This window comes from Polyodon spathula, chromosome 33 (assembly GCF_017654505.1).
Source record: "Polyodon spathula isolate WHYD16114869_AA chromosome 33, ASM1765450v1, whole genome shotgun sequence".
NCBI classification, from domain to species: domain Eukaryota; kingdom Metazoa; phylum Chordata; class Actinopteri; order Acipenseriformes; family Polyodontidae; genus Polyodon; species Polyodon spathula.
The window spans coordinates 951131-963152 of NC_054566.1; the positions used below are offsets into that span (position 1 = coordinate 951131).

A 12022-nucleotide genomic window follows, 5' to 3' on the forward strand; every position below is an offset into this window, starting at 1 on the left:
TCTGAGTTGTCAATGTTGGAGTCAGTTGGGAGAGTAGCTGAGGTGTTATAAGTATCAGCCGCACCAGATGTGGCGCTGTTTAGAACATGCCCTCTTAACTAGCTCAATTGATGCTTCCTAACATGCCTGGTCTGCTAACTGAAAGGAATCTAGTGTAAAGTCTGCACTGCTAAATGATATATTGTTAACATAGAAGCTTTAGAAAATCGTTTAGGCATTATCTAGCGGTGTTTGTTTGCTGAAAAGCAAGCAAACAAATTTAAGTTTTGCCCCCCCCCCTAAATCTGCCTTTGTCACAAAAAGATCATAAGAGCTGCTCCAAGCAGCTGAATGCATTTGTATTTGTTGCCACTGTTGGTGCCAGACATTCTTTGTGGGTAAATAAAGAGGACTTCTCCAATGCTACCAATCCAGCACTTGAAATGAACACTGCTTTACACCACAATCTGCAAAACTACCAAAGAACTACCAAAATAATGACGTCATATGTCATTTGAGACTTTAGCACCCACCTTCCTGAAGGAATTATAGGAATTCTATCAAGAAATGGTTGAGTTCCTTAATGGATCTTGCAGACCAGCTGTCACATCAAATGAGAGTTGTACTGGCTTCCACCATGGCCATGCACCCTGTTAGTCCATCCATTGTAGATCTGCCTAGATATACTATATCAGGAGCACTGCCTATAGTACTTCTCTGGTTCCCAGGTCTATAGCAAGAGAATCGAATGTCAATCCTGGTCATGAAGTCATAATACCAACCAGTCTATTCAATGTACAGCCAATCAGAGGGTAAACAGTCAGTGTGTACCTGGGTCTACAATATGCACGCCTGACCCTGCACCCCAGCAGAGTAAACACGGTCTGCAAGGTATTGCTATGGCGACAGCAATGACAAAGAAAAGCACTTACAGTTCCATTAGGTTTAATTTCTTTCCAGTTTATAAACCTGATATGTATGTTCTCTCCACTGTGCAGCTGGAATTCCATACTTCAGAAAAGACACTAAAACCTTCTGACACAAAACTTTGTGATTTGGTACTAACATATTAACTAATGTGATTTTCTTTTTCTGATTCACAGTATTGAATATGTTATTATTGTTATAAATGTTTCACCTCAAAATCACGCAACACAAACAGTTTAACAGAAAGATTACACTGTTTCCGCTACCCATAGTGACAACAATAAAATAATTAACAGCGTCAACAAATGTACTGTGCTTCTGTGCCTTTTGATTTACTGCTACAGTTTCAAAAGCACCTGCAGACAACTCAGAATGAGAAGTGTTGACAAAGGATTATTAGAATAACTAAAACTGAGGTCAGAGAACCATTGTCAAACTCAGATCACAACATGGTCTCACTTGAAGAGCTTTTTAAAAGTAAAAACTAAAGCTAAGGTTTACAATTTTAAAAATGCAAACTATGAAGGAATGAAACAGAGACTACCAGAAGTAGATTGGAGTAAAACAGAGAAAACATTCACAGAGAAAGGATGTCTGTTTTTAAAAAATGTAGTACTAGAGGCGCAAAACAATTACATCCCTAAAGTAGACCAATCAAAATCTAAAACAAAATGGCCAAAATGGTTTAATAGATCAATTAAAAAAATATTCAGAGAAAAAAGGCACTTTACAGAGCATTTAAATTGGACCAAGAACAAAGTATACAGAAAGAGTACTTGGAACTGCTAGCACAAGTCAAAAAGGAAGTTAGAAAGGCCAAGAGAGAGATAGAAATGAACATTACCAGGGGGCTAAACCTAATTCCAAAACGTTTTTTGACTTATTTAAGGTCACAAATAATGCCATAGTCAATTTCATATAATTAGACCTGTTACATATTCTCTTAAAATATTATTAAAACTATTAACTATACAGAACACTATCATTATAATTTATTGGGAAAAAAAAACAGATTATACCATGTTCAGATGTTGATAAAGCTCTGTAGTTTATTGAGGAGACTAGTAGTTTAGAACCTAAAGCAACAGTCACCTTTGGTCTGGACCTACCTTGAGCCTCAAACTCTGATCCACAGGGTGACAGGTCCTCTTCCATTCCAAGGGCAGTCATCAACTGCTCCACATTCATCCGTGCAGTCAGTTCCCCGTTACAATCCCCAATCTGCAGAGACAAACATGCAGTCGACTAATGTACTTGCCCCACGCAAGGATTTTTCTTGGTCCACAGTTGGCTTGAAATATGAAATTTCTGGAGAACTATAAATATTTATGGCAATGATAGCTGGCAATATTCCCGTCTTAAAAATTAATAATTTGATGCATGACTACTTTTTTGTACCATTGTAGTTGGCTAGACAACCTGGCTTTAACACTGCCATAATTTTGAGCTGAAATTTGAACATTTTCTCCAAGAATAACACAAATGAATTTTGTGTGTAGACAGGACAAGTCAAGCTGCCTGTCTTGATTATGTATGACATCTCATCCTATCTCATAGTTTCAACTCCAAATCTCAGCTCAAAGTTTTCTAGAAATGTCATTTTTCAAACCAGCCATAGTCCAAAAAAAGGCCTTTTTGACACTCATACTCAGTGATCTTGACTCTGTGAAATCTAGATAGAACTGGGGATTTCTGCTTCCATTTTTTTCCGGCTTCCCTCGGCCATTGAAAGCTTTTTCTCGGCTTTTCGACTAGGGACCTGTGATTGATATCTTTTTCATGATGTCGGACAGGGTCTGACATCGGACCGGATAGGAAAAATGTTAATGGTCGAACATAGGATCGCAAAGGGTTAATCCCGCCATTAAAGGAAGCCATGCTTTCAGAAAGTGCTGCACTTTCTCAGTCTCCTCCCCTTCAACAGCTTTCCTGTTATAAACTAACTAGATGCTTCACCTGCTGACTTACTTACTTTCAGCCAGTAACATGCTTGAACCCTGAAGAAACTGCTAGATGAAATGACACAGGAGTGCAAGAGTAAGAGATTTCCTAAGTAAGACATGGAAACTGGAATCTGTCTTTAACATAATGTAGTGCCAGATATCATGCTTTAAAATGAAAATACATGTTTGCTATATTCACAAAACTATACTTGTGACCTATGTAGCTAATAGAAGTGCTAACCGGGTGAGATTTATGGAATAGTTTGGTTAGCTACAATTTCTTCACCCGCTCTAAGCCTTATATACTGCACACTCGGTCACACGGTTAAGATACTCCTGTTGTTTCTTTTTTCTTTCAAAATAATATGGCCAATGCAAAAAGTGTATTTGTCTCTTATCCTGCACTTAATGCTATCACTATCAGATCAAAATTGAAAATTAGATACAAAATAAAATAAAGAGGCATTACTTTAGACAGAGGTGTTTGAAATGGTTTCTTCCGAACAGTAAATTAGATTTCCTTTCCTGGAAACCTTTTTAGAAATGGAATGGGGTTGGGAATCTACATTATCAGGTATCATGTGCAAAGTTACAGACTGTAAATTAATACAAAAACAGACAAAGTTAACAGTAATTAATATTGACCGATACAATAGCTTTAAATATAGGGCCCTAGGATGGGAAGCAGTGTGGCCTATTTGTTAGAACTGAGGGATTGGGAGATAGGGTGGCTTAATGGTTAGAACTGAAGGACTGGAGCAGTGTGGCCTAGTGGTTATAGTTAAAGGACTGGAGGCATTGTTTCTTAATTTTCAGAGCCGAGGTACTGGGAGGCTGTATGGTATTATAATTTGGGCTGAGGGCCTAGGGGTAAAATGGCCTATGAATGTGTGATGTGAAAGATTTCCACAGTTGTGAATAAGATTTTTTTAAGCCCTTGTGGTAGATCATTTTTAAAACCCTGCCACCCAGTTACAATAGGTAGGTCCCTTGGAAGCAAGGCTATCTCAGTCTTGCTATCCATAGTTTAGCTGATTTGTAGCTCTGGCCTGAGAGACCAGGCAGACAGACAGCACTGGAGTTTAGCCTGAGGAGCCACAGACCTCCCTCTACATTCCTGTGGACAGGGTCTGTGGAAGAAGCATGTCCTGTGAAAAGCTGGCAAGTACAGCTATGTGTGTCTAAATAGCTCAATCGAGAAACGGCCAATAGAACTGCTGTAAACAAGGCACGAGTAACCAATCCCATTCCACAGACATGCCTTGATTCACTTCATTTGGAAAGACATTAAACACAGCATTGGCTGTAACTCAGTCATAATAGAGCTGCCATTCAACTTAGTTTAGAATCTGGGCCAACATTTTTCCTGTGTACAGGCAGGGAGGCTGGATGTTAAATGAGCTCATTCTGAAATTCCAGCACTGAGCTGGTCTTTAACTGGTCAAACCAAGCACTGGTTATGCTGGTTTATGAAAAAAAGTTCCTTTACTCAACAATACACTTTGGAATGGAACTGCTGTAAACTTGTGCTTCAGTTGTATATACTGGTTGGGTATTCTATTAGAAACCAGAAATGTGTGTTCTAATTCTGCTGATCACCTGATATGGAGTTTTCTACTAAAAAGACGGCACAAGTTTATCAAGATCTGAGACCACGCTACATTGGGGGTGTAATGATTGGTCTGCAGTCTTACCTCCCGAGAGATCTCTAGGTGCTTGCTGGCGAAGTGAAGAGCTTGCCGATGGTTTCCCAGTGAGACGTAGGCATTTCCCAGACTCCAGCACGCCCGACCCTCACCGACCCTGCAGTCAAACAACACAATGCAGAGAAATGTGATAAGCATGTATACCTAGTGGACCAGCAACTGGAGTGACTGTTTCAGAGCTCTGAGCAGAAAATAAATGGGAGTTATCTGATGTTGAATTGTGTGCTCAGTGAACTATGTATACGTGGAAAGTGGAAATGACTGATTGTGCAAAAGATAAGTTAAAAGACATGGTTTTTGACAGATGCATTGTATCAAGCTTGGGAAAGAGAATATATATATATATATATATATATATATATATATATATATATATATATATATATATATATACACACACACACACACACACACACACACACACACACAGTATCAGTCAAAAGTTTGAGTACACCTGCTTGAAACCAGGTTTTTCATGATTATCTATGCTTTTAACTGTATAAACTTGTCTATAAACACTTAATATTTCATTAGATGATATGTGTACTTATATAAGCTGATAATCATAAGTGAATTGCATTCAAAAATTTAATTTTTAAATGAAAATGTAAATCTTGTCAATTTCAATGAAATGGTCACCCAAAGCAAGGGGATTTCAGTCTGAAGCCCAAGTCAGATTAAAAGTCTGAAATGTGTAGAACACTGGCCTAAGTATAAAAGTTTCTTTGTTAAATGTACTCCGAGTTAACTAACATGTTACCTAATTAACCTTTTGTCACCAATGATTACTATAAATATAGGTAACATAGGTACAAGTTTGTCATTCCTGGATGTAAGGGAGCAGAAAATTGCAAAATACGCTCAGTTAAGCAAAGAAAAAAGACAGTCTGTAATTACTTTAAGAAATGAAGGTCAATCTTTAAGACAAATTGCAAGAACTTTGCAAGTGTCTGTAACTGCTGTGGTCAAGACCATCAAACGATTTGAAGAAACTGGCACTCATGAGGACTGAACAAGGTCAGGCAGGCCAAGGGTGCGAAACCGGCGATGAACTGCCCCTGAAATACAAGTTCAGCTAAATGCTACTAGAAGTACAGATGTTTGAACATCAACTGTTCAGAGGAGATTGCGTGAAGCTGGCCTAACTGGAAGAATTGCCCCAAAGAAACCATTGTTAAGAGTGCATAATGAGAGGACGAGACTTGCCTGGGCCAAAAAACACAGAAATTGGACGTTTGAGGAGTGGAAGTTGGTCTTATGGACTGATGAGTCAAAATTTGAAATATTTGGGACACAAAGAGGGTGAGCGCATGAGTTCTGCATGTGTGGTTCCCACTGTCAAGCATGGAGGAGGTCTAGGGTTGCTTTGCTGGTGACAGAGTTGGTGATCTTTACCAGGTCCATGGCAAGCTCAACCAGCATGGCTATCACACCATACTTCATAGGCATGCCATTCCATCAGGATTACGGCTAGTTGGGCAGTCCTTCATTCTTCATCAAGATAATGACCTGAAACACACCTCAAAGTTGTGCAAGAACTATCTGGCAAAGAAGGAAATTGAAGGACAACTCAATCTAACGACCTGGCCTGCCCAGTCTCCAGACCTCAATCCCATAGAACTTGTATGGGACAAACTAGACAGAAGAGTCAAAGTGACGCTACCCACAAGTGTAATACAGCTCTGGGAATTGCTGCAGAAGAGCTGGGAAGACATGCTGTGTGATTTCCTGCTGAAACTTGTTAACTGAATGCCTCGTGTTTGTGAGGCTGTTATTAAGGCAATATATATATGCACTGACCTGCATATTAAATGTTACCACTATGGGTACTTCCCAATACTACCGTTGTTTAAAAAATGAAATAAAAGGTAGTACTGTGCTGCAGTTTTACTTTTCATCAAGATCGCACATTGGAACCACACATTGATTTCAATGTTAGTTTTTGACAATCTACAGCATTTCTATACAGTAAGTGCAACAGAATATTTGGATTTGAATGGAAACATGATATGGTAACCTTAGCTGGATAGAAACAAGCTGGCTATTAAAAAGCATGATTTCTTCTGTGAACACAGCTTAAAACAGTGCTCCATCTTGTGGATACAATATAGATTTACATTTAACACATTCTTGTATGTTTACCTAATTATATCTTAGTAACCACGGTGATGCTTAAAGTAATTGCAGCTAACAAAATAATTCCATAAATCTTAAACATTTTGCACTTCCGTTAGCTAAATAGGTCCCAAATATGCAGTTAAAAAATAAGAAATGATACAAGTAAATAAGCAAATAAATAAATTTTGACATGTATTGTCATTTTAAAACATGTTATGACACCACTTGATGTTAAAGATAGCTCTCAGTTTCTATGCCTTATTGGATTACTGGTTCACCTCAGCGTGTCTTCTGGGTCAAAGCAGGTTACTGGCTGAAAGCATGTCCACCCACCCACCTCGCCCTGGTGTTGAGAGAGTGCTGGCTGTACCTGTCCCTGAGCCCGCCCACCCACCTCGCCCTGGTGTTGAGAGAGTGCAGGCTGTACCTGTCTCTGAGCCCGCCCACCCACCTCGCCCTTGTGTTGAGAGAGTGCTGGCTGTACCTGTCTCTGAGACCACCCACCCCCCTCGCCCTGGTGTTGAGAGAGTGCAGGCTGTACCTGTTCCTGAGCCCGCCCACCCACCTCGCCCTGGTGTTGAGAGAGTGCTGGCTGTACCTGTCTCCGAGCTCCTGGGCGATGAGCAGGTGTTTGAGGTGGTATTCGATGGCTCTCTCATACTCCTGCAGCAGTGTGAAGGTGTTCCCCAGGCTGTAGCAGGCCTGGGCCTCCATCACCTGGTCCTTCAGCTGCCGGGAGAGATGCAGCGTCTTCCTGGGGGCAGAGAGAGGAACACAGTCACCACAGAGAAATAGTCTATTACAAATTATACACAACGGGCTACATTTTCAAATCTATCAGAAAGGAACTAAAACAGAAATAAACTATAGTACCCATACATTTAATTCAGGGGCTTGCAAGTAGTGTTTAACACAGAATCTACAAATCAGTAACAGCATTCCCAACTTCAAATTCATTGTCTGCTCTTACAAAAAGTTATATCTGCAACAAACAACCCCCCCCCCCCCCCCCAAATAAAAAAAACTAATAATAAAAAAAATGTAACACTGCAATGAGCATTCAGTTACCTTCATGTAACATAGTCATATATCTGATCTGATTGTGTGGGCTCTGATTAGCCTGAAATCTCGTTACCTGAAGAGGGCCTGTGTATTGCACTCACCTGTAGTACTCAGTGGCAATGCTGAACTGACCCAGGAATATATGAGCGTTGCCCAGGTTACTGTAAGCTCTGCGTTCTGCTGCTTTATCACCAAACTCCTTTGCTATTGCGAGCCGCTGCAAGAGAACATAAGAAAATGAGCAATCATTTATTGTCCAGTTCCTAGAAGCTAAATGATAGAAAAACTATGACAGTCAGTTCTTAAAGGATCCCAAAGTGGCTTGGTTACTCATTCTATACCCTCATTACTCTCTGTGTAAGAAGTGTCTCCTCATTACTCTTTGTGTAAAGAAGTGTCTCCTCACCACTCTGTGTAAGAAATATCTCCTGCCCTCTGCCCACTCCTGCTCTCTGTCTGTCACCACCTAATTTCCATCTGTGTCCTCAGATTGCTAAAATAAATCTAATCTGATTGCCAGATTACAATTGGTGTTCACGAGAGCACTGACAATGCTTTATAACTGTAAGAATTTTAGATGATGTTACCTCTTTGTGGAAGTTGATGGCCCCTACAAAGTTTCCCAGCAGATAGTGGGTGTTGCCCAGGTTCCCAAAGACTCGCCCTTGTGCTGCACGATCCCCCAGCTCCTTCACCAAGGACAGGTTCATCCTGCAACCCAGAACACAGTCTTTATCATAGACAAAAGAGCTGTTAACACCCCCTGGCCAGATCTGGACTGCTTCATGGAGGGTTTGCATGTCATAGGGTATTTACACTGAAATATTATACCGAATAACCTGCAATCACCTATCATCTTTATAGCCTTTTTATGTAAATTCATTTAATTTGGTTTATTTTGTAGAAAGACATTATGCTTAACAGTAACTCAGCAACCACTTAGGGTTCTCATTAATGGCCGGTAAGGAAGAAATGGTCACGGAAGGAACCTCAAAAGAAGAAGAGCTAAGCCACCCCAGTCATGCAAATCAAAGTTTATATTCAGGGCTATTCTTCTTAGTGTAAATGGAAAACAATTAAAACAATTCTCATTGTGACCTAGTCAATGTTAAATGACGTGGTTTTCCTCTTTTATTAGATACGATTATTAGCTAATAAGTTATCAAGAAATTGGTACTCAATTGGAAACTGAAGAAAGAACAGGTTTTCTTGTTTTACATTTAACACATTAATTAATTGATGTATTGAATACCTGCCGACAAAGCAATTGCGAGTATGAGTAGCGAGTAACAGCACGCCAATCCTATGAAGACCAATAGACTCTTTAGTAATTTTATTAATAAAAGAATGGAAACGCAGGGAGCTAAACCAAGCCTACATTACTACTAATTCTATACCACTGTAACACTGAAAACCACGCAGCCTATACATTCTACAATAAAGCTTCGGTCTAAATTACACAGAGTACTTTTTCTGTGTAATAAATAAAATACGGGTGAGGAAACTCAGATTTTTAGTGGAACGACTTGCAGTTCTACAAAATCTCTGTGCGAAACAAATTACATGGAAAGGAGCTAAGATAAAATCAAACATAATAAATAATATTTGATTTCTTTCCAGTTTTTGTACCAGATCAGATTAGATCACTTGGGTTTAAACCAATCGGAACATAAGCATGTAATCCCACCTGTGTTCCTGTAGTTTGTTTTGGTAACCTCAGTACTGACGATGTTACCTAAAAACATTCTTAAACGCATTTTTCTTTTTTTGAAAAACATACGTCCATTTACACAGGTTTTTTTTATATATGAAGAGCAAGAGGCCGTCGGGGGTAAACTAACTTCTTTGATTTATTTTTGTTTTCAGTTCACAGTGACCGCCCTACAGTAATCTTCTTTCATTACATAGTATAGTATTACTGTTTAGCTGTCAATATTAAAATAAAACCTAGCATGTGATTATCAGATTGATCAACTATTTATTTAAATCAAAAAGCGCTTAAGAAACTATCAATAACATCTCCATTAATATCTAAAACCAGGGACAATTTTAAGAGTTGGCATGACACCACTAGCAGAAAACATAATAACGGTAATGATCCTGGCTACAGAACTAGAGTGCAGTGCACTGGGTGTGAGATCTGCTGGGTGACAGGAGAGTCCGCAGGTCTTTGTACAGAGGACCAGTTTGGTAGGCTGTGCAGAAGCTGCAGAGCAGAAAGCAAGTACAAAGATTGGATAGCTAGTCTGACAGAGCAGCTTGACCAGCAGCGGGCAATCAAGCAGCTAAAGCAGTTTGTAGACTCCCAGGTGGAGTTGCAGGTGGCCTCACCAGAGGCAGGTGGGAGGTGGGTGAAGTGGACAGGTAGCGCACAGGAGCATGCAGGAGGAGAGTAGAGTACAGAACCAGCAAACATGTTTCTTATCTGTAGTCACTCACTCGTAGAAATCAGTGGCTTTCTGCAGGGTCTCACGCACGTCCGGAGGCAGGTCCCCAGGGTCCTGAGAAAAGTTCCATGACTGTTGCTTCCCCTTGGCATGGAAGACATTCCCGCTGTTATACAGCGCCCTGGCCTCCCCCACCTGCAGGGCACCACACAAGATATGTTTAGAAACGTATTAATATGAAAGCTCTTCCTTACAAACATGTTTCTTCTCCATTCTACACTGAGGTTTCAGACCCTGATTAGCATTCATCTTGGACTAGTTAATGTTACCTTAGGCAAGGTAGTCCACGGTAGTGTCTGTGGCTACTCTCTCTTTTTTTACACAGACCTACTGTATAAACAAAACATAAAATAAAAGTTCTATTGCATTAAGCGTCCAAAACAATCTGAATATTTTATTCATCACATGTATGATCTACCGACAAGAGCTGGACAATAAATTAGATTGTATAAACATACTGCAATAATAATACAAATACAATTGGGCACTACTGGTACAAACTGCAGACAAATGAAATGATGACACTTAAAGGGTTTTATTTAACAAAATAAAATGTTTCTTCCCAACACATTTCTGCTAAGACTTATGGGCTACCACAGTCCACTTGTTTTGCCCCCCGCCCACACTTCATTTTGTAATGTTCTCATGCTTTTCCGATTGTTATACCATGTTTTTGAATATGCTCTCTGTGCTTTACAGTGCTTACCTCTGCTTTACCATGCTTTCAATCTGCTTTATTGGACTTTGCTTCTTACTGTGGTAAAGTTTTATTAGGGAAGACTTTGGGAATCACTGCTCTGTGTTCCTGGATACTCTGTCTAGTGGGTAAGCATGACAGATTCTTCCTGGTTTGGATGGTGTTCGTGTGAAGGTCTGGTGTTGGTGGGATGGACTGTACCTTGTCCTGCTGCTCGCGGGCGATGTCCAGGTGTCTCTGGCTGCACACGGCCGCCTCGTCAAAACGTCCCAGAACTTTCAGAGTGTTCCCTAGGTTACCGCTGGCCTTTCCCTCACCGACCCGGTCACCAATCGTCCTGCACAGGAGAGAGAGAAATCATCTTTCTATCTACCTGCAGATAGACTACCAGTACACTGTATACAGTATACACTTCAACACTGTCCATCCTAGTTTCTTTTATTGGTTTGGTTTCAATTGGTTTGGACCTGCTAGGATATAAATGGGACAGACTCTGTATGGGTGATGGTAATGTGGTAGACCTTGCCAGGCACTGTATGGGTAACTTTAGAAACCTTAAAGTAGATGGACCTAACAAACTCATTCCAGGAAATCTTACCTAATATTTATTGCCATCCTTTCGTAGGTCTCTCCTTTTCATACACACATTATAACAGAGGAATTATTTGAAGCTGTTAGCGAAGAAAATGCATCGATTGCTCACTGTAGAAAGTTCAGGAGGTCGCATGAAGGAACACAGTGGACATTGAAAACACATCAAGCACAGAAAAAGCAGTGACTGGTGCAGTACTCAAAGGTGTGCCTATGCATAATGCTTCTGAGAGTTCCTCTAATGAAAATACATGTTGTGGATTTTTATTTGGAGGGGTAATATAGAAACAAATACAATGAGGAATCAGGAAATGTTCTGAATTGTTTTGCTTCAAAAAACTCAAACTGTCACAAGCAACTTACATGTCTGATTTCTTTCAACAGGAAGTGCAGCAAAGGGCAAGAGACACCTTGAATTTTTTTTTTTTTTTTTACCAAATACTTGTTTAATATAATGTGTGCATCTTTCATTTAAGAAAAGGTGAGGTATATGAAGTGATGGTAGTAAATATTAGATAAGATTTACTGGAATTATTTTGTTTTAAGCTCTGT

General features: G+C 40.0%; 1 protein-coding gene across 4 annotated transcripts in view; it reads right to left on the reverse strand.

Moving 5' to 3' along the window:
- LOC121303561 (G-protein-signaling modulator 1-like) overlaps positions 1–12022 on the reverse strand; it is a 48890-nt gene that overhangs the window by 21500 nt on the left and 15368 nt on the right. For 3 of the 4 annotated variants that reach the window (XM_041234336.1, XM_041234335.1, XM_041234337.1), the window contains exons 3-9: positions 11081–11216; positions 10175–10317; positions 8323–8446; positions 7837–7952; positions 7272–7427; positions 4544–4652; positions 2016–2127 (exon numbers count right to left, since the gene is read on the reverse strand). In XM_041234336.1, the coding sequence (XP_041090270.1) occupies positions 2016–2127; positions 4544–4652; positions 7272–7427; positions 7837–7952; positions 8323–8446; positions 10175–10317; positions 11081–11216 (896 nt within the window). Of the gene's footprint in view, positions 1–2015; positions 2128–4543; positions 4653–7271; positions 7428–7836; positions 7953–8322; positions 8447–10174; positions 10318–11080; positions 11217–12022 lie in introns of those variants that run through there. The other variant, XM_041234339.1, reaches the window with a different exon arrangement.